The sequence below is a fragment of the Cygnus atratus genome, chromosome 3 (assembly GCF_013377495.2).
Source record: "Cygnus atratus isolate AKBS03 ecotype Queensland, Australia chromosome 3, CAtr_DNAZoo_HiC_assembly, whole genome shotgun sequence".
Lineage (NCBI taxonomy): Eukaryota > Metazoa > Chordata > Aves > Anseriformes > Anatidae > Cygnus > Cygnus atratus.
In genome coordinates, this window is record NC_066364.1 from 47714672 (window position 1) to 47738159 (window position 23488).

A 23488-nucleotide genomic window follows, 5' to 3' on the forward strand; every position below is an offset into this window, starting at 1 on the left:
ATTAACACAAATTTTAGTGTGACTGGACACATGATGATTTTGCCTGTTTCTTAACTGAGGGGTTATGCTAGTTTGTTTGTTTTTAAGGAAAACCTGGTTAAAAAACAAAAACCAACCAGACAAAATCAACCACCACAACCCCACGTTTGTTCTATTTGTTTATCTTTCTGGATGAGGGGGTGGGGGGAAGACAGAGCATATTATTCTCCAAAACAGCTTCATCTCACTCCTATTACAGCTCTTTCCGTCCCATAAGAATTGAAGTCTTTTCGGATTGCCGTTAATGAAAGCAAAGTGCTCAGTGGGGACCATGGCCGCATCATGAAACAGATCAGGAAATGGAATAAGCGGTGGCCTGTCCACGTCACAGGTCTTTGCTTATATGCCCACTAACTAGCAGAGACACCACCTAGAAAATGCCAAAAAAATAAGAAGGGATACGCTGGATAAAAATAATACAGCATAGGGGCTAATCTGCCAGTCGGATGAGGTACAAGGAAAATGTTCTGACTATGATGGGATGTTGATTTTGGTAGGAGGGGTTTGCTTCCAGTGGTGGGACAGCCTTCTGCTGCAGAAGACCACCCCCCACAGCTGCGACAACGATAACCATGAGAATTGTGTAGCCTGTAAGAAACGTCTCTAAGAAATTAAGACTGGCACTACCAGTGGGAAGTTTATGTGAATAACTTCTATAATGGAGAAGATCAAGTTTCAAAAGTACTGTAAATATTAAGAGTGTATCTTGACATTTACTAGGACAAGCGATTAGGTAAGACATATAGATGGGGGGGGGGGTTCTTTTTCTCAGCCCTTCTTGCCAAAGACAATCCTAAGACAGAATTAAGAGAGGGCACTAAAGCTATTCATTTAAACAACTTCAAGCACATTTAAAGTTTGTTGTTTTTTTTTTTTTTTCTCAGAATGTTAATGAGGTAGAAAACATACCTGCATTCCTGCGTTAGTGCCAACAGACAAGCAGTAACAATGGTTAAAAACAACCACCGCCACCACCCAAAAACAAACAAACATAAAACCAAAGTCAAACAGAAGAAAGGAAGAAATTTTGGCAATGACAGTGATCAAGTTTTTACTCAGCAAAGTCATAGGCTTGAACCTGCTACCACACTTGCTCTACCATAGATTTTAAATGCAATCAACTGAAATGTGCATGGTAAGTAAGAACACCTGTTAATTTACACCACATCCTCAGTACTGGCAAGCTTAAGACATACTGAATTTTTTGGCTGTTTCACATCCCTTTAATCAGTGAAATAAAAGCTAAATAAAATAAATTATCAACAAAACCTGCACATTTCTTTTCTGTGCTTCTCGGGACTGTGGAATTAATGTTAGCCTCCCGTTCCAGCATGAAATTAGACCTGGTGTGCCTTTGTAGTGTCGAGGACACAACTCTGCTTCTCATTCTTACAACACAGATATCAAACAATAACTGGAAAAAAAAAAACAAATTAAATAAAAATCTAGAAATATATTATATATATTCATTTCCTGGAACATGAAACATGGGTGGCTATGATGCATTAAGCATAACAAAGTGGCCGACTTCAAGTAGAGCTCTTCCTCATTTGAAAGCTTGTTAACAGCTGAGTACAGTTAATGGGCAATAAATTAACGTGTACCTGATCTCCCTTTTGACGTTTTGTTTTACATCTTTTACAATGCTTCTAAACAAGGTTTAAATTTGTGTGGGATGGGAAAGACACAAAAACACACAGCTAGGAGGTATTACACTTTTTCTTTCAGAAAGCTGTTAGAGGCAAGCTATTCGATGCTTATCCAAAGGTGATACATTTAAATTATAGGTAGACAGAGACACATTATTCACCTTAGCAGGATCTTCTGACCCAAGAGGCAGAAAGTAACATCCATCTATAGGGAGTTAGTGCGTGTATGTTCCAGACATTTAAATATCTAGCAATATTCCTACTATTTCCAAATGGAAATGCTCTTTTAAACAAAAGAACTCTGAAAGACAGAAAAAAATGGCTGCAGCAAAGCAGGGTATTTTCAAGTATGTAGTCAATCTGACTAGCTAAATTTATCTCAGATCTTAATAACAGACTTTATAGGGAAAAAGTCCTGCTCGTGTAACTGTAGTCAGGCAATCACCAGACAACATTCCTCTTGTATGAAAATAATATAACTTTAATTTATTTACAGGACAGACCAACTGGATGAAGTGGCTGTACTTCAGATGCACTGCAAGGGTGAGCTTTAGTGAGCTACATCACTACCCATATGTCTGTATTTTCTTGATATCGGTCATAAAGCATACAATCAAACAAATCATGAAAGGTTGTGAACAGTGAGATGAAAGGAATGTACACAGCAATTACACAGAAGTTAAGAGAAAAAACAGTGAGGATCTTTCCATACCCACTTTTGAAAATGCCATTTCAAAAGGTGAAAATCTCTTTTTCACTAATTAGTCTATAAGGTAAATGGACTGATTGTGCCTTATCAGGAGAGGGTGATTCAAAATATTCTAAAATATCCACACCTACAGTAAAAGCCAGTATGTCTCAAATTTGCATGCTAGCTAGTAACATCTGTCAATTGTACAAAAGTTTAACATCTATCGACTTCTTTTGGGAGCTTCAAAATCACTTAGTGGTAAAACATGCATGACATTAAGATAAGAAAATTACAAAGAAAACCTGCACTTCATATTTCTTACCTTCTGGTCAGGCATTAACAACACAAAATTAAGAGGCTGTTGATTATTTTCTGTCAGTTTATGTCTCCCATAAAAGTGCATGTAAAAAAATTCACAGAGGTGCTAGGTAGCATACAATTACAAGAGAAAGTCTTGGTTTCTGATACATTCAATTTGCTAAATTTACGCACTAAAATGAAAGATGCAGACATTGTGGTATCAGTTCTTTATCTTTGGTAAAATGTTTTCATTTTATTATAGCCATATTTGCTCTGATATCCATTTTGTGCATGGTCTGCTATTATTTAAATCAACAGGAAACATTTAAATGGATATAAACAGTATCAGTGTATTATTTAGTACATTCATGACTTTCTTCATACATTCTTTGAGAATGTTGCTAGCACATGGGGAAAACGAGCAAATGCTACCATCTATTATGATTTATTCCTGGTTTAACATGATATACTTTGCTAATACTTGCCATTAGGACAAAATGTTTTGTTTTGCTTTTTAAAGGGAGGGATCAATATGACTCTAAGAACAATAAATTCTAAAAATCCGAAGTAAAAATATCAATTATTTCGTACTTTCTTACAAATGCTAAAATAGAAAATTACACTGGAACAGACTCAGAATTTGATACTATGACCCACCTAAGTAAACAACAAAAAAGGACCACAGAGAACGTCAACAATTGCTCCAAGGTGTTCCAGTGATGGTCAGTAAGCAATCACCGTCCCTACTGACTTAAAAATTCATGTCTGACTCCCTATTTCATTTATTTCAGTATTTAGGAAAAAAAAAAAAAAAGGAGGAAAACCAGTTTTAAAGCAGTGCTCTCCAGTGACAAATCATACAGCAGAGTCACACTGGGTTCTGGGTGGTCTCTGTTACACTTGAACGTATTAATGATGCAAACTTGACTGTATGAACCTAAGTTATACATACACAATTATGTCTCCAAATAGCTACTAATTACACTAAATCAATTTGGCAAAGTGAGGGAGCTCAGTACCCCTACACCTGAAAAATCCAGATGGTGCTGCACTGATGCAAACAATGAGTTACATTACCACAGCTCGTACGTGGGGACCCTGTAGCATTCAATTCCATCGCAGAACCAATCTCTGCATGTAATCTTTGCAATTTTTATATATTCAATTCATTATTAACACTGGAAACCGTTGGAATCATGATTTTGACAGAGAGCAAGGTCTAAAATTTTTCTAAGTTCTTGTTGCTTATTATGTTGTTGTTGTTGTTGTCGTTGGCATTTTGCAAATAGAGTGGCAAGCAGGCAATGGCAATACATTCCATGGGTATAGGCTTGGGTCTGTGCAGCTGGCTTTACTCGTACAAGCCATCCTTAGTCATGCCAGCAGTGACACTGAGCAAAAAACAAAACTCACAGGGGCAGGATCAAGCTTGTGGTGTCAACATAAAGAAACATAAAGAAACATTCACATTGTGTCCATGCTCACATCTTAATTCTTCAATAGTTCAATTCTCAGAATGTTTAGAAACAAAACATGGGTAACAGTCAAAAACGGAAATTACATCACTCTGATCCATTCTTTGACACAGTGTTACTACTTTCAGTATCTCAGTATGGTCAAGAACAAAACAAATGTAAAGCTGCAATTACTGCAGAAGTCAGACATTCCAATGATTTTCAATGAATATGGCACTTTCAAAAACAATTAGACTAGTAAATTTAAATTAAATTTAAATTTCAAACTCCAAAAGAACTAACATGACTGTTTATAAGGGTAAAATGAAAAACTGCCCCTGAAGAGCACAATGATTTTTTAAAAAAAAAAATCTTTATTATTAGAAAGTGATAAAAAAGGAAGATGCAGAAATGGGGAGTGGAATAATACAGTTTCAATACATGTATTTGCACCAGTGAAAGTCGTGCTCTTAATGAGTCATTAATAGCTCTGTCACCGATGACTTGTGATCTTCACCCATGTACAAATGTAGTAAGCCACTTCCCACTGCTGCAGTGCCCACATAGATGCAACACACATGTTAAAATGCAACAAACTTAGTGCCTTACTGTCCTAGATGCTGAGCAACCCCAGCCAGCCCCTGACAGGCCCCTCAGGCTAAAACAAAGCATCATCCTGACAATAATTTAGTGGTCAAAGTCTTAGGAATTTCAAGAGCCTGTCACTTCTTGGCTTTCTTTGCTTTTTTCAGTATATCACACTTTTTTCTGTTAGGACGCCGGCATCTTTCGTCAATGCTCGGTATACATTCATAATGCCATACTTCTTCCATTTTCTCCACGGGGTAAACCGCTTCCACGTAATGACGGATCAGTCTCAGTCTGATAGGATCAAGCTGTTTTTTGTTACAAGCACCTGAATGGTTGTATTGCAGTCTGAGATTCTCGGGAGTAAAGAGTTCTGGAAAGAGTCTTACAAGGAGCCTGGCAGCAAAGTTTCCAACTGAAAGGCTCTGCTGTACTATCTCTCTCACCTCCTTATCAGACAGCAAATACAGAGAAGGCACAGGGAAGTCTGGGTTAGGAATAACAAGTTCATCGAGTGGTATCTTGCAAAAATCCTTGCTGCTTCTTTCGGGTGGCAGCGGTGGCCCTTCGAACTCTTCTCGAAACCTTTCGGGGTTTATTGCATAGCTGAGAAATTCCCTCCTCTCGGGCCCCGGCACGTGGACCTTCCGCTGCTGCTGGTATGAGCGTCTTTGCTCCGTGTCTCTTCGCCGACACCTCTCGTCAAGCTTCCCAACAAATTCCAACGTCCACACTCTGTCATTCTTTGCCCTCGGGTACAGTATCTGCACGTAATGTCGAATTAATTTAATTCTAGTGGGATCGAGCTGTTTCTTGCCTAAAGACCCACTACAGTTGTATTGCTTCCGTAAGTTTTCATGCGTAAACAGTTCGGGAAATAAGAGAACCAGCAATCGAGAGGCAAAATTGCCTATGGAAAGACTACTTTCATATATGTTTTTAATCTGTTCTTTGTTCAACAGATAATCTGGGACAGGGACATCGAAATCAGGAGGGGGAAAGTCAAGTTTCTCAAAGTCAATGGGCACAAGCCAGATTTTTTTTGAGCGTCTACCGGGTTTTTCGTATTCAAAACTATCTTCCACTTTTATGATTGATACATCATCTGGTAAACTAGAAGAATCGTAACAGTCATCTCTCAACTGATCGCATTCACTTCCATCCATATACGTATTTTCAAGCTCCTCATTTATTCGCTGAACACACTGCTGCAACCAGGCTTCTTCTTCTTGCACATCTGGAAAGTAAATTTCAGTGTACCTACGGATTATTTGAAGCCGATGAGGATCCAGCAGTTGCTTCCCAGAGTCTCCATAGCAGCTGTACCTTTCAGCTAATTTTCTGTGGTCAAAGAGTTCTGGAAACAACCTATGTAACAAAAAAACAGAAAATTCCCCTGGAGAAGAAGCTTCATCTAAAAATTCATTGAGATCCTGAGCATCCAGAATGTAATCTGAGGCAATGATGCTACTCCTGTCCAAGGACAAAGCTTCTTCCTGCTCTTTATCGTCAATAAAATGAGAGGATTCTACCTGCTCAGTATCATAAAAACTAGATGATTGCACACTCTGCTGACTATTTTCCATTTCCCTTTGAGCCCAAAATCTATTGAAAAAATCATTGACTTGAGGCAAACACTCCACCTGCCAGACAGCTGTATTCTTCACAGAAGGATAACAAACTTCCACATAGTTACGGATAAGCTGCAGATGAAGAGATTCAAGTTTCCTTTTGTTAAGAAAGCCACACGCGCTGCAGTTTCTGTTGAACTCGTCGTCGCTGAAGAGCTCTGGGAAGAGCTGCACTAGTAACCGGCAAGCCAGGTCTCCCCCTGACGTGCTTTGATCCATGATCTGTTTGAGCTCTGCAGAAGTCAGCGTGTACTCGGGGGGAGGCTTGAAATCAGCAACGGACTCCACCGGACTAACTTGCTTTTTAATTCTGCTCACCTCCAGAGACAGCAGGTCAACCTTACTGTGAAGTTGAGTCATATTGGAATTGAGGGTGTTCAGCGTGTAGAACATTTTCTGTATCAAAGAATATATATTTGGGTCAGACTCTACAGCAGCAGCTGCTGCGGCGATGGCTGCAGCAGAGTCCCTCTTGCGTTGGTCATTCAGAGTCCGAAGATGCGAGGGACTGCTGGGATTGATTTTTTCATACAGGTCGTAAGAGGCAAACTGCTCCGCTCCTGCGGGGTTCTTCTTCTCTGTAATTTTGTGTGAGATGCCATAGAGAGGTTTCTTGTAAGACGAAGTGGTTATGTCACTGAAGGGTTCTTCTTCACAGAGCCACGTTATATTAGGATTCTTGTTCTTGCTTGGCTGCTCTGTATTTACCTGAGTGGGCGAGCCAGCGTCTCTGTTCTTCATGTTTGAATTGCAGCCCTTTGAACGAATAAATATTGTATTAGTAAGACTGCCTTAAAAATACTACCTATAGACATGTGCCCCTTAAGCAGGCATTGTTACATGAAAATTATTTGTGTGTTACACATATCAAATTAATAAACTCACTAGAAAAATACATCAACAAAAATAAGGTAAAGTCTTATTTGTTTGTCTTTTTCATTTTCTCTTGTCTCATGGCTTTCACCATAAGATATAAATTCAACTATAATCCTTAGCACTCTTTACCCACAGAGCTCTAAATACTCTCCCAAATTAAGTATCATTATGCTCCACCTTGTGCATGAGAATCTTGAGCTGTAGAGGACTTGGGTGGCAACAAGTCAGCAGGAGAGCCAAGAATAGAATCTAGATTTTCTGACTCCTCGTCCTGTGACCTTGCCACTGCCTCCACCACCTACATTTAATGTTTCTAGCACTCTCTTTAGGTTAGCTTTTGAAAATAACATAAAGGCTACACCACAAAGACACCAAAATTATTATTATTCTCTTCTTTCTGATGTGAAAAGTTTATACTGTGTTTTTCTTTGTTGTTGTTGTTGTTTGTTGTATCTTTATAATGGTGTACAACTCTTAAAAAGTTCTAAGAATGTAATTTTAAAAAATATTTTATCGAAATAATCTTTTTTTAAAAAGTTAGGATTATCTTGATAATGACTTTTTAAAAAGGGAAGCTTAATTAAGACCTCTTCATTTCTGAAAGGCAGAGAAGTTTAGATTCATGGCTTTACAATTTTTAAAATAGTTTATATAAAAAACAGGAGTCAGCTCTTAAGAAATTCATGTTCTCGATCATTTCTAACTCTACCTCATTGTTTGAAATCTGAAGCAAGCATTTTCATCAACTCGCAGTAAATATGCAGGGCTTGGGGATTTATATTTTTTTTCAAACAGATGGATATTGCAAATAATTCTTATGAAGTTAAGTAGATACAACATAATCAAAATTCACCATACAGAATCCAAACATGAGAAAACATTCACAGATTTTAGAAAAGACTGTACTAAAACATTTTGGCTTGGCTTGTTCCACAGAACATTAATTAGATTTTAAAAAATACAGAATTTGCATTCAAGTATTAAAACGAATGGAACACAGACTTGAGGTCTGAGCTGAGAGCCATGAACAATTTGAAATGCTAGCAAAGACTCCACTACATCCTACAATGAGGAACTCGAATTAATGTTCCGTTTTGAAAAACAGAACCGTGACACCCACGAAATTAGCCCGGTCCCTATGTGTCCTCATACTTGGCATCTGCTTACTCCAGAGACAAACTGAATCTAATTACTTTTCAATTTCTAAAGCAATGCATGCTCCAGCAGAACAAGCTGTTTTTCACTCCAAGATTAGGAACCAGCAAACCCAATGAAATTGGAGTTGCGGTTCCAAATTCTGTTCTCATTCACATCGTACAGCCCTACACATGAAAATTCGTGTGTGCGCTCAAAGCTGTGTGGATGGACAGATGGCAAATGAAAGCGTAACATAAAGGCAATGTATTTCTCGGTGCACACAATCCTTAGCAGCGGTGGTGCTTAGGACACCTGACTTTCAGGTCCCATTTAGAAGACTGTAGGTCACTTTTGTTATGGGGACAGCAAGAAGCCAGAACTGGGGCACCCCACCACCAGCACCTCAGGTGTGGCTTTTACCCCAGCAGGAGGTACGATATACCCCACTGAAATCAGTTCGCTGTGACTTACACCAGAACACAAGAGGCTGACTGAGATCCAAATTGCTCCCAGCTAATTGTAGGCTCCTGCTCTGGCCCTGCAGTCAGCACAGATGCCCTGTGCTTGTCATTGGAGAAACAGAGGCATTTCCAGACGGTAAGTTAGCTCTCCCAAGCGGACATCACCTGAAAGCAGGTCATGACAATCTCCTCGGACAATAGGGACCCATGGGCTGTTCTGCTGCCTAGTCAGACACCCAGGCTGAGCTACAACCTTCTTTAACCATTTTGGATCAAAAGAACAAAACAGAATTCCAATTCTGGAGAACATACTTTTTGATACCAAGTGAAATCTGCTACCTAAGCAGCTAGCTTTTTCTGCTAGCATTCCTGTTTACAGAGAATATTCCAAATATTCACTCACAGACAGAGCATGATTCATTCAGATCCTTTACTAAATAGCTTGCCAAGGTCACCAACAGTCTGTTGGCTCTCTTCAGAACTCCTGCTGCCTTTTTTTTTCTTATTTAATTATACAATAAATCTAGGCAATGTGAGGGTACCTTCTATTACTGCACACCCCATACACAGAGCCAGGATAAAGCGATATTGGAATGTGTATTAACCAGCACACATTTGTTGACTGCAGTATCTTATGGCACTTTGACAGTGAATATTCTGAAAGGCTGCGTTCTCGGATCTGGATGCGGTGCTCTGGAGCAAAAGCTGCATTCATGCCAAGAACCACGGCCAACCTCTGCTGCGACGGCTGCAGAACTCCTGCCCTTTCACTAAGGCAGCTCACAACGTTTGGATCTGTCTGCGGGAGGGATTTGGGTATCTGCATTTCAGAAGCACACAGTCAACGTTCGGCTAACAGATGACAACACATTTGGGCCTACGTTTAAGCCTTTCCTATTTCAGAAGCAGACTCATCGTCTTTCCCTTTTGCTTTCAATTACTGTGTCTTTATACAGTTTCTACCTGGGAACAGCACTATTCACAGCATAAATATGGGGCTTTTCTTCAACTCTGAATTACCCTAGTATTTAATATTTTAAATTAACTGCCTGTAATTTTTAAAGACACTGATCTTTAGTGCCTTCAGTGTCTTTACTGCATTTCAGATAATACCACTTCCATTTAAGACGATCAGTTTTAATGTACGGTCAAAAAACAACCAAAGAGATTTTTTTATAAGATTCAATATAGATAAGATTGTGCTGTTTTATACATCACATTTGCATAGCAAATTTTTGTTTTATATACATTCTTTGAAAATGTCCAAAATGCAGCATTTTGGTAAACACTGACCAATATAATTCATTATGAAATAATCTCTCACATTATCTCTTGGAGTCCTAAGCCAAGTTTTAAAAGTTGTTTAGCTATTGCTCTCCTCACTGTTAAAGTCCAGGTAATTTATGAGCTTTATCACGCTTTATACACAAGGTCCCAATATCTGTAAAAACAGAGAACATAATACTCTAGCATACAAATAAAGAAGAATAAATATATTTGAGCAAGAAAAGTATTTTTAAAATCTATCAAATACATAAGAACTTGGAAATGTCTTCTGCGTTTTTTTAATTTATATTCTCCTACTTGGGATTTTTAAAAATTATTTTTAAGGAATTTAGGGAAAAATATTTTCTGATTTTGAAATGACAATCAGAATGATTAAAAAAAAGTTTAATGTCTTCTCATAGGAAGTCATCTGGTAATATAATCACCAACCCAATAGAATAATTATATAATATAAAAAGTACAGCTCTAATTATATCCTATACAGATGCCTATGTGATATGTAGTAAAAATACACTACAAGCACAATATTCTCCAAAATATCTTGTTATCTGTTTAAACAGAAATAGTTAATGAAGTCATCAACTGAAACAAAATATTGGTACTAGAAAAGCAGTGCACTTTAAAAACGTTGTTAGCATTGAGGACTATTTCTGGTTGTTAATTTAAGTAAACATGCTGATTCACTGAGGTCAGTCGAGAATGATTTTTCATCACTGTTACTGGGTCACTTTCTGATATAATAAATCCAAGGTTATAATTCATTTCAAACAAATTTTTAAAATGTATTAAAGGCAAACAGTGAAATACAAAGAAAGCAGAGTTCGGAGACCGTTATGCAGCTCTTTAAAGATTTCTATTGTAAGTAAAATAATTGCAAAAAGTAAAAGAGAAAGGAAAAAAGAAAGAAACGGTGTTATAAGATTAAAACCTACCTACCACAGGAACTCAGGAATAAAAACAGAGCCCCAAGAAGTTACAGAGATGACAGTCAAGAAAAACAAATATGAAGAGCTATGGCTAGAAAGGAGAAATGAAATGCACAAACACAACACAGAGTAACTGGCTAAGTAGCAGAACAGCAGAAAAGGATATGTGCATTAGAGTAGGTCATAAACTAAATATAACCCGGGGCTTGAAGTTATTCAAAAGAGGATGAATTTGAATCTAGGTTATTTTAATAAAGTGCTGAGTGTGAAAAACAGGAGGTCATCATACTGTTCCAGAGGGTGTTAGGAGAGATTTGACTATCCAACACTGACCACTACCCGTCTGGGAATCTCAAAGAGAACAACAAAAATATAAGGTGACTCCTGAAGAAGAGCTGAAGAGACAGAATTTTAGTCTAGAAAAGGAAGGGCCAAGGGTGGACGGCATCACACCAGTTTTCCCACGTGCAGAAGACTTTTTTTTAAGGAACAGATGGTCACTGCTCTCCCTACCGGAAAGAACAAGGACAAAGAGAAACCTGCTCAGTTTCAACAAAGATTAATGAAAACGTCTCCAATCGCTAGGGAGGTGAAACACTAGAAGGCGATAACTGAAGAGATTTGGAATCTCCTTCACTGGCTGGACAAACGTCTGGATTGTCACAACTGGGATGCTGAAGAAGTTGTAATACATTCCATTCTTGGTATGCTGAAGTCTTCCCTGAATTTTTACTGTTCAAGTAATACATAAATTTATGCTTGTCTTACTGACATCTGTGTCACGGAAGGAAGAGAGTTACAGCCCTGATGCTACCACTGAGGATCCAGCTGAAGGACTGTGTGACATGAGAGGGACTGTACTCAGAGTCATACTCAGTTAATCCAAATCCCTAGCTGCTCCTACGTTCTCTGAAAAACAACAAAAATATACTTCAAATGAATGAATTAACCTGTAAATGTATTTCATAGATACGATTGCTCCCACGTTAAGAAATGCCCAGACAAGTATTGTTTGTGAACTGGGTCAAGATCAGCCATATTTGACTCAGACTCATTATTAATGCAAATCTAGTTAAATGACTTGCATTTTGCTTATAACAGCAATGAATTTAGCCTATAAAATATGAACAGAAAAATCACACAGTCATGTATAGAGAAGTCACCTCTTGTGTAAAGCGTCTTTTCTTCACACTGGGTAAGACATCTTGCTGGCTCCCTGAACCATCACAACCAAGTGAGGTCTGTTTCCGTTTGTTGGAATCCTGTAGGCAAGTAACTGCGCCATCCAGTGAGTGTTTCTCAGAAGATCTGGATGTTACCGAGCAGTCTAGAGCTTCATCTTCATTTTCTGTTTCTACTTTCACAATATTTTTTTTAGGAATTTTTACTGGAAAAAGAGAAGGTTTAGAAAGATAAAGCACTCTCTCCAGAAAACCATGACAGCCTTAATACAATCTTTTGTGTTTTGTTTCTTTTTATGAAAATGTGTTTTGAAGAACATCATTTTTTTTATGACTTGCACAATAAGTGTATGCTGAGGCCACCCCAAAGTCAAGCTTTTATTATGCTAGGAACCAAACAGTCATCCAGTAAATGACACTTTCTTCCCCGAAGAAGAGTCTAAAGTATAAACAAATAAAGTTACAGTAGGAAGATATTTTGGAGGGGGAGGAAGGATGTAGAGCAGAAAATATAATGAGTAAAAAAGATAATGGTGTATTTTAGATAGCTTTTCAAAAACCATTAAATTAATTTGTCCTGATCCAAGTGCATTCATTGTCAGATTACAAGGTTTCCATTCAACAATTATTTTTGCCTGATTGCAAGTTACACAGTGGTACAATATTTTACCTTCGTCATCATCAGTGATTTCAGCTGAATTCATCTTCTATCTCACTAAAAAACAAAACAAAAATACAAAACCAGGTATCAGCATCTTTGGAATCCGGACACACCTACATCTATTTTGGTAATTACTTTTACTCCACAGCCACTGGGCGTTAACAGCCCATGGATATGGACTTTTGCAGTGCCTAGGGATTTTCAGTAAATTCCATTGCCAGCCATAGACCTGTCAACACGTGAACTCTGCTGCAGACAACACACGATGGCTAGGAAGTTATTTAAAACAACGTGTGATTTTCCGGTATTGAGAAAGTTGTTTTAAACATCTTTATAAAGTATCTTGGCAGTACAGAAATGAAAGTTATCTGTATTGAATTCTCCATCCTGTACTAAGTTACCACTTCTTATTACAGTCAAATGTTTTCATGCAGTCATTGTGGGTGACCCAAAGTCATCGCATAAGTAAAACTCATCATGGAGTGGAATATACATATGCTGGAATAAGTTTTCACTTTAAAATCGTTGATCTTCTGATACAGATTGCATTAATTGGAACTGAGCAACCTGTAGATCTGCAGTAACTACCTTTTTTCTTACTGTAAGCCAACAGCCTCTAAATAATGTAAGAATGTTTTGTGGTTTTTTTTTGTAAGGAAAAGCAAATAATCTGTCTTATCCTAGCATGATTTTAACATTACTTCTCATATGCAAGACTCAGTTTTATTTCTGCTTCCTTGAAAACTAATTTGGATAATTACTCGGGATAAACATCAGTCTGTGGACATGTTCCCAAAAGATATTGCAAGTCTTCCGGAGATCGGCAAAGCAAACAACCTAATGAGAGCTCCCTGGCCCTTAGGAGGTACACACACAGCTGCAATCTGACACTCTCAACTGGTAAACTGGTGACTGGAAAACTGTCACACACCACTCACGCTCATCTACGCCCAGCCTTATGTCTACTTGGCCGGATTATTATTACTTTACAATTTCCACAGTTAGATTCCTTCTTCGTACAGTTTTATTTAAACTGCTTGTGTCTATCCTTTAACCAAGGCCTGAAATTTGTCAATATTACTAGGAAGAGAGGCTTGTTTCTAGCTGGAGCAGGTGAATAAAAGCAAACAATCCATCAAAAGTGTACACACAGCCTATGAGTGAGAATTACAATGAAATCTAAATGAGAGATTTGAGTGAGGAGGGGGAAGAGGGTATGTTTTAGGAAAAAACCCACTTTCCCTTATTTTCAAATAGTATTGAATACTTTAAAAAAAATATAACCTCACAATATTGTTAAAAAAAATTAAAACATTTGAATATTGAGTAGCTGTGAATTTATTTTTTCTTTGTCACCCACGGATGGCTGTTAATGGTAAGCATGAGATCACATTCAGAGTAAGGTTTTGTATGACTGCACCACAACAGGTAGCACACATCCAAACAAAAGATGCATGAAGTTAAAATCTGCTCATACTGGGCCACTCCAGAAACCCAAATATCCTCTGACACACTCGTCTTCAACATGGCCCTTACATACAGCCTTGTAAAGGGCATCCTTAAGAGGATAACGTGAGATTGTCTTCATCTCATCACCAGAAAAAGTACCCCTCAGCTGTACATGGAGCTACTATAAACCCCCCAGATACCTCCTCCTACCCACCATAATCCCCTCTTTTGGGACTTGCATTTATGAATTGATTCACACAAATTATGCCAGCTTAACAGTACTAAAATCACTTTGCTTAAATTTCTACAAGTTCTGTAGGGGCCCACAACAACTGCTAAGCCACCTGGTAAGAACGTGACTAATACCCAGCCTTACTAGCTCAATAGTATTTATGAATTTAGACACAGCCACTGAAGTCCTGTATGAAAAATCCTAAGAAGACGTTGTATTTTGTACAGCACCATCAAAAAGCTATGTTGGACTTTAAGAAAAGCACATTATACTAGCAGTTCATATTTTGCCCTGATATCCGAGATACACTGACGTTCAATTTCCAGACCTTCCTTCCACTGCATCAGCCTTAGCTCCAAGGGACGTGGTACAAAACCAAAATGTGGAAGCGCTCAAGAACTGTGAGACACAATCTTTTATATGAGGGCCTAAGGTGAAAGCAAGCAAACCAGCTGCTGCTACTGCCGAGTGCTCTACAACAGAAATCAAAATGCTCAGGTCTTCCAGCCGAATCCTGGACAGCTCTATCAGAGCAGATCACTGCTAGCTGGTGTACTGGTAAACACAGAGCCAGAAGAACAGAATATAAAAGCGGGGGCGGGGGGAACAACACAAAATATTTAGGAGAGGATATATGGAAATGTATTTGTCTTGTAACTATTACTACTGCTGCTATCCAAAAGGAAGAATGCTTTAGGAGAATACTAAGAAAATAGAAGCAAATTGTAATGAGAAGATAAATGAGGCTCTGAACAAGCACTGCTTAAAACTGCAAAAAAGTGAAAACTGAAGCAAATCGCATACCCTGGTTAACTGTTAACTTTCTAAAGGACACAACATCGGGCAGGCCAAGCTATCTCCAACTCAGGTCAAATAATATTAAGTCAGAACGTTTTGTTCCATGTATTTGAAACATAGTGCTACTACTTGAAGCTATTTTTTTTTATTTGAAAACTGCCAGAATGAAAATAAAAGCAGATAGTAAAAAAGCGTCAGATTGGATGAATCCAGGAAATCCTGGACTTCATATTTCAGCTCTTGGGTGTCAAACAAAGCATGAGCTCCAACCTCTTCCTTTTTGGGATCCCTAGTAATCTCTCTCCTATCTGTTTTCCTATCTTCTGTGGTATTTGTAAGAACCTAGGTATTATGAGAAAATTAAGCACACGCAGCTGAGAGACAGGAGTCAGCTGCCCCTGTAGTTTCCTGCCACGCGGTCCCATCTGCTCCCTCTGCCAGGCATGGCTGCTCACCCCACCCTCCACCGAGCTCTTTCAGCTCGATAAACTGACAGAAAATAATTCACTTCTTTTTCTGTTGGGCCACTTGTCTCCTAATTCAGGGAAGAAACGGGGCAGGCAAGCAATCAGGCCAGGCTCCGAGCAGCACGGTCATGCTGGGACACCACTGGGCTCGCATCTTGTGAAATGGGGGCCTGGATGCAGGGGTCCAAATCATGCCAACACCTGCAGGAGCGGGCACCTTAATAGCCAGATCTTGATGCTAATGAAGTTGACTGGAGCTGGCTGTGCACATGTATGTCTACATTTTTGCTGAAACTTCTTGTACTTCCACCTAAACTGACCAAAAAAAATCACATTTTATGAATTATGAACATAAACCCAGAAGTTCAAGTTTTAGAGTTTTGCCTGTAAATATTGAAATTAGTGAATTATTTTAGGAGCCTTTCCTGTAGGTTCTCTGGTGTCCATCTTGCATAAAGAGTTCATTTCCAAAGAATGTGCGAACCTTTTAGAAACGCCTAATGCAACAGGCTCAGAATAGGTAAGCTGACACACTCTTTTTTATGCTTACGGTAAAACACTCTGAAAGAATAACTCTTATAACCCTGGTGATGGATCGTGCACCTCCGAACACTAAAGATGAAGCTAACAGCCAGTGCTCTCACTTTCTCTCCCAAAGGGACCGCTACTGATTAGAGGCAGTCTGTTTCTAGTACAGCCATTAGCTAAACCTACCTCACGTAGGATGGACAGGGAGATGTGTAGCACTTGGACAAATTCAACACCCAGGGAAGAAGAGGTAAATGGACCCTATCCCCAGGACGTGAACAACAGATCATTAGATTTTGCTGCCTACGTTTTATCTGTTTGAAAACTCTCAACAACAATACGCGGTGTGTAACTTCCATGTGATCAGTGTCCCCAAAAGAAATACCTTCCTGACTTATCAGCAGGCACTCGCCTTCCCATCTAAACTGATAGCTACTAGTGCTGGTACTGCAGGTACGTGTACCTCTGGGTGTCAGCGAGGAGGCATGAAGTGCAGCCTGTGTGGTGCCAGCCCTCACCTGGGAAGAAGACACAGGCGTTCCCTCTGTCCTCTAGGCTCACCCTTACAATTTTGAAATGGTTAAAAAAGATGAACCAAAAAGGAGTCTTCTTAAGGTAAGAAGCTTTGTTTAAAGCTTTGTTTTTCTAACAGAAGTGAATAGATTTGAAATGATTTGAAAAAACAACACTATTCTTTTTAACCTAACATATGATGAGCTTATTTGCAGGGAACTGCTCTGATAGATAGCATTGTGCCCTCCTGTTCCGTGTTCAGGCTACCTCAAATACATTAAACACGCGTTAGTCTAACTCTAGACACCAGTCTAAGCATTTGATTTGTGATCTTGAGACTTGCAGCAAGATCCAGAAATCCCACTCAGCTACCAGCTGAACCTGAAGGTGTTTACAGCTTCTAGACACCAAGTTTCTGCCGAGATTGCTGTACAAGGAGCTAGTCTGCATCTGGCCTACTGCCTGAGACTCAACAGCCATTTTCAGAATGCGCTTGGTACTTCAGGACTCTTGCAGAGGACGGTCATAAATAAGCACGGGGTATTTATGGTGAAAGAGCTACTTGGGAGCTAGAAAACCTGTGGGGCTGTTTTTGGTTTACTTTCCTGCTCTTGATTTTGCAGCGGAGACAAGACTGCAGGTCCCCAAATCCTACAAGAGTGGTCTCACCACCGGGCGACAGGCACGCTGGAGGGCAGGTGGGACGGGGAACAGAAGGCTGGGGTGCGAGGGGGCTGGGAATGAAGAGGGGTCCCAGCACACCTCAGCTGTCGCTATTGCCCAAATCCCCCTCCCATAGATCCTGCCCTCCCTTCTCAACAGATTAGACATGGGAAAGGGAGAGCTCAATGAAGGGAAAGCACAATCCCTGCTTCCATTCACATCACTCAGGCACATGCCTCTATTTCAAGGACTTCCCAGGTTATGACACTTAATTGTGTTGCACCATTTTGGTAACAACATTAAGCATTCAGACGAAAATACCCATTGCTAATAGAAAAGCTCAACACATAGCTCCACGTTGCAAGTTCCAGAGCTTGGAATAATGCCTTATAAAAAAGAGGTTTGGGAATGTTTACGCTCCCCCGTGCATTTAGTGCTAACTACTACCTTGCTGCTGCTGTTGCAAATAGAGCAAAAAATGTGATCCATCTGTCAAAAATGTGCCTCCTGAAATATGCATAGAAGCCTTAAGGATTTAAAACACTTAGGTACAAAAGATTTATGAATAAGGGAGCATAACTGCAAATCATGCTCCAAACGTATTTCAGACTCATGTCATCTCGTATGCTACAATGCACAATGTATAATGCTACTTAAAAAAGTAGCATAAAAGCTTACTTAGTTACCGATAATAACTTCGTTTACTTAGATATTGATAATTGATATAAAAGCAAATTGAATCATAAACCTAACTTAAATCATCCCATGATGGACATTCTCCTCCTCCTATTTATACCTAACAATTACTAATTAGTTGGCCGTGGAATATGTTTTTCCTACTTGCCTTGTGAACAAAATGCAAAGGGAAAAGATCGCGCTGATAATACAGGATCAAGGCAGTTCTCCGAGATCTTGCTGATAATTCAAGATCAAGGCAGTTCTCTGCCCTTGCAATCATTCTTGAAGGAAGCCTGATTGATCACTTTTAAGCGCTGACTTAAAAAACAAAAGCAGAACAAAACAAGAATGCGAAAAATATTGTTCCTCTACTGTTTGTAACTAAAAGGTAACTCTTTACTTCACAAACACCCACATCCAGTGTAGTAATTTCTGACAACTGTGGAAAAAAATGTAGCGTAAAAAACACATAGGGAAGGATAAAAGTGCTCAGATGCGGTATGCAATTTTGATTACATAACACAAAATTAAAATGAATCTTAATTATCTTAACTAATATACTCTAATAAGAATTTCTGTTATCAGTTTTATAGAAGTTTTCTATTGCTAATTTTAAATGCTTGCAAAATATTGTTCTGTTTGATTCATTAATGCATGGTAAATGTGTAGATGCTGCTTCCTGACCGCACATGATCCTACTAACTATTTTAGTATCCCATGTGGGTTGGAAGGAATGTCTCTATTTCTTCATTATATGTTATTATTAATAACAATTAATAACATAACTTTTTTTTAGACATTGTGTATTGTGAGACGTTTATTCCTTTTATTGCCTCATGGTGGTACATTGCTTCACACAAAAAACTCACGGGCTTCCCTGAGAAGTATTCTACCTGAGCTTTGTTTGTATCTGAAGACGTGAATTGTTGTATACACTTTGGTCAAAAGATCTGACACAGTGTTTGCTAGTAACACTAAGAATGGGTTTAAAGCCTACGTGGAATACACTGTTCAATTTCTTTGCTTTCGGCATGCAGTGAAAGGTAGAACACTCCTCTTAACAGGCAGGTAGCCTAGTAAAGTTAAATAAAGGATGCAAATGCTGAAAAAGCTGATAGTCTAAGGAGATAACACTGGCTAAATTTTACAAGATCAGTACACTGAAATGCTGTTATTTTGCTTTGTTTTTTAACAGAAAAAAAAAAAAAAGTAGCTCCTTCTCTTACACATGCCTCCCTGCAACACAACTTTATCCCAAGATAACAATGCTCCGTAATTACCTTGTGGTTTACCTGAAGCCAACCAAAACTGCTGTGTGTATACTCATCTTTTGCAAGGGACAGTGATTACTCATGAGACAGTAAAGAGCCTGAGGTCCTGCTCCTTGTCTCGGGGTTTCTGCCTGCACTTCACGTGAAGCACGTGTTGGGGAAAACAATTCAAAACCTCACAACCCGAAAACAAAGACGCAGACAGACTGGAGAGCAGCCAAAAGCAGGCCACAAAGATGATCAAAGGGCTGAAGACCCTGCCCCATGAAGCAAGGCAGAAGGAGTTTTCGTTTTATCCACCCTGCAGAAGGCTCGAGGGGAACTCATCACAGCTTTCTAGTAAAGGGTGGCTACAAAGAGGCCAGAGGCACTCTCTACCCAAGGAGCCACACGGAGAGGGTGAGGGGCAATGTGTACAGGCAGCCCTGGGAGACGTTTCGTCTCACTGGGAGAGCTTTTGTCTTGATGTAAGATATTTTTTACAGAGGAACACATTTCCCAGAGACATGGTGGAGTCCTCTTAACTGAAGGTTTTCATAACACAACTGGACAGGGTGCCGGATAATTTCACCTAGGCTCCCTTTTCTAGTGAAGGTTGGACCCGACGATCTTTCAAGGTCCCTTCTAACCCGTGCTGTCCTGTGGCTCAAAAACACAGAAAGCGGCTGATCCTTCCACAGGGAAGCCCGTGGTCTTGGAAGCAGGCGCGGGCAGGGTGTGAGTGGTGAGCGCTCTGACAGCCCGGTGACAGCAGATGTACTGTCCATCATGATGTCTCAGAACGAGCCCTGCCCACCTCTCTGAAATAACGAGAGCAAGCACCTGCTCCTAAGGAGGGCTCCTCCAGCCCTTCCAGTCCCAGGAGAGACTGTCCAAAGTGCCTTTCTCCCTTCTGCTGCGTCGTGGGACCAAACCTGAATGACTGAAAATTCTGGGTCTGGCCTGGGAGCCCAGTCAGTCAGAGCTCCTACTTCCTACCCGCAGCACTGGGTTCGGTAATTTCACTATTACAATTATTCTTTGGGTACATTTGATTCCTCCAATTTCTAAAAAACCAATGCCACCCAAATTCAATTTAACAGAATCACACATGAATACCACTCCAAAAACTGAGCCCTCAAGTGCACTTATTAGAGGCAATGTTTGCTTCCTGCTCAGAGGGTCAGTGACTGGAAATCTTGCAGAACATTGACAAGGCCTTCTCAACACAACAAAACAAACATTTTTTTCTGGGCTTTCTGGAATTTTCATTAATGTTTTTATTTCCTGTCTGAATATCCTCCTGTTGCTGAAAACCTCACCAGCATCCTCATTTGCCCAAAGTTCAGAATAAGTAACTGGAGAAGGTCACTGTCAGCATACTACTACCTGAAACACCTTCACTTACTGATGCCAAGTTACACCTAAAGCTACTGCAACAAACAGATTAGAAAAAAAGAAAGAAATCTGGATTGTTCGCTCTGAACGTCTGACTGTGCTTTGTATGCATTCAGTCAAATCTCCTTATAAATTATGACTTTTTTTCTGAAAAGGAATTTTGAAAAGGCATGGGAAGTCACTTGAACAGGTAGCAGGTTGAAGATGCAAGTCTGACACCCGAAACTGAGTCAATTAAAAAATATATACCATCTGATTTCAAATAGTCCACTCATCTTAAAGAAACCATGAAATAAGAATATTGCTTCAGTTACCTGAACAAAGGGCAAAATGCACACAGAGAATATAAAGAATACTTAGAGCAGATGGTTTCTATTCTGTCAATTTTGTGACAGTAGGGGTGCTGATAGTGACCCCAAAATGAAGGTTTTCAATAAAATGTATTCTTGATATCCTGTACTTGCAGGAGAAACACTAAGTGCCTTAGAAAGCAATATTCCAGCATTACAATCATGTTTTAACTAAAAATGCAACCACAACAAGTTTTAAAACCATGAAAAAAATATCTGTAAAAGAACGAGCAGCTGCTGCTGGAAGCTTTGCCCTTATGGACAATAAAATCCCTATACTTAACATAGCTTGAAAACTTCCTTTGCTGCCCAGTAGAGGAGAACAGGAAGCTTCAGGTCTCCACTGAAGCCCATCTGCAACAACGGCACTTTGCCAACAGGGCAACATTTTGCTCTTACAGGGCATGCTCTCAAGTTGGGGCTTTTTTGTGTTTCATTTTAAACCGTGTGCACAGATGCAGTTTAAAAGTGATAATAAGAGAATCAGTGCACAGGTTTCCTACGTGGTGCCTGAAGATGAAATTTTCTCCTTGTCTCCTGTGTCCTTTCTCTAACGCCAACCTCAGTGGTCGGTGTAGCGCTAACCCAGGTTATTTCCAGCATTAACACGCTGGTTTGGTTTCTCCTCTTTTAGATCTGCGCGAAGCAGCCCGTTTTCCTCAGTGCTTCACCCCCTCCCCTTATCCTCATGTTTTACTTCAGAATACCGCCCTATCTGACCCCCCAAACGCTTCAAACCCTCTCTTAAGATAATAAAAAAGTTAGTAAGTCATTTTTATGCACTGGCTTGACCCAAGCCATGAAAACACCTGGTTAAAAAAAAAAAAAACACACCAAAATAAAATAAAATTATCACACTGCGTGGCTGCCTGATGCCGGGAAGGGGGGTGTTTAAGGGGGGGGGGGGGGGGGTGTTTAATGAGGGGATGTTTAATGAGGGGGTGCTTAACGGGGGGGTGTTGTTTTGTGAGGGGATGTTTAGTAAGGGGGTGTTTTATGAGGGGGTGCTTAGTGAGGGGGTGCTTAACGACGGGGTATTTGAGAGGGGGGCGTTTAATGAGGGGATATTTAATGAGGGGGCGCTTAACGGAGGGGTGTTGTTTTGTGAGGGGGCGTTGTTTTATGAGGGGGTGTTTAGTGAGGGGGTGCTTAATGAGCGGGTGCTTAATGACGGGGGGTGTCTGACGGGGGCCGTTTAACGGCGGGCCGAGGCTGCCACGTGGTCGGGCGTGAGGCGCCGTGAGGCGCGGCCCCGCCCCGAGGCGGGGGCTGCGGCTGGGGCCGCCCCGCACGCGGCGGCCGGGGCCGCTTCCGCGGTGGGAGCCGCGCTCCGCGGGCGGGCAGGCGGGCGGGCGGCGGCGCTTCCGGTCCGAGCGCCCCGCGCGGGCGGGTCCATGCGGCCGGTGGGGTGGGGGGGGGGCGGGGGGCAGCGAGGTGAGGCGGAGGTGGCGCCGCGGCCGCCCCGCGCTGTCTCTTTCTCTTCCCCCCCCCTCCCCCTTCCCCGCTTCACGCACGCAGATGGAGGCGCCCCGCGGCCTCGCGGCGCTATGGCAACGGTGCGGGCGGCGAACAAAGGGCCCGCGCCCGCCGCACCGACACCCACTTGGGGGGGGGGGGTGAAGGGGGAGGGGGGTGCGCGCGGCCGTGAGGGGGGGGGGCGCGTTCCCGCAGTCTCCGGCTCCCCGCTCGTTCCCCCCGGGGCCGTGCGGGACTTACCTCAGCGCGGCGTGGCGTGTCGCGGCGTGGGGGCGGGCGGGCGGCTGGAGAAGGTCCCGCCGCTTGAGCGCCCGCCTTTCTCCCCGACCCACCGCCCCCCCCCCCCGCCCCCCCCCCCCCCCCACTACCACCACACGCACACCACACGCACCACACACACCCCCGCGGGCCCCCAGCCCCCCGCCCGGCTCCCTTTGTGTGCGAGGGTCCGCGCGCTGCGCTCTCGCGTGACGTGACGGGACCGTGTGTCATTTCCGCACAAGGACACCGGGCCCCGAGCCGCCGCGGCCAGCGCCACCCGCCGCCCCGGGGCAGGGGCAGAGGGGGAGGGGCGCGGCGCTATCAACCCCCCCCCCTTACACACACACGCACCTTCCTTAACCTCCCCCCCCCCCCACTCCGCCCCCAGACGGGAACGCGCGGGGAGACCCCGCGCCGCGCGTCCCCGCCGCCGGGGGTGGGGGGGGGGCTCGCCCACGCGCGAGCACGTGGCCCCCGCGCGGCCGTTGGGCGGCCGTTAGCCCGCGCTGCCTACCCCTCACGGCGTGACGGGACCGGGCTCGGC

The 23488-nt window shown here is 41.6% G+C and overlaps 1 protein-coding gene across 3 annotated transcripts; it reads right to left on the reverse strand.

The window, feature by feature from the left end:
- Window positions 1-918: 918 nt before the first annotated feature.
- Window positions 919-23438, reverse strand: BEND3 (BEN domain containing 3). 3 transcript variants are annotated; one of them, XM_050709849.1, is made up of 4 exons: window positions 23296-23438; window positions 12891-12935; window positions 12203-12426; window positions 2005-7108 (listed from the first exon to the last, which is right to left on the reverse strand). In XM_050709849.1, exons 2-4 carry the CDS (start codon window positions 12922-12924, stop codon window positions 4856-4858), a joined length of 2511 nt encoding a protein of 836 aa, XP_050565806.1. In that variant the 5' UTR covers window positions 12925-12935; window positions 23296-23438; the 3' UTR covers window positions 2005-4855. The 3 variants fall into 3 exon arrangements, with proteins under 3 accessions (XP_050565808.1, XP_050565806.1, XP_050565807.1); XM_050709850.1 differs by lacking the exon at window positions 23296-23438 and adding an exon at window positions 22924-22949; XM_050709851.1 differs by lacking the exons at window positions 12203-12426; window positions 23296-23438 and adding an exon at window positions 22924-22951 and having other exon boundaries at window positions 919-7108.
- Between the last annotated feature and the right edge of the window lie 50 nt (window positions 23439-23488).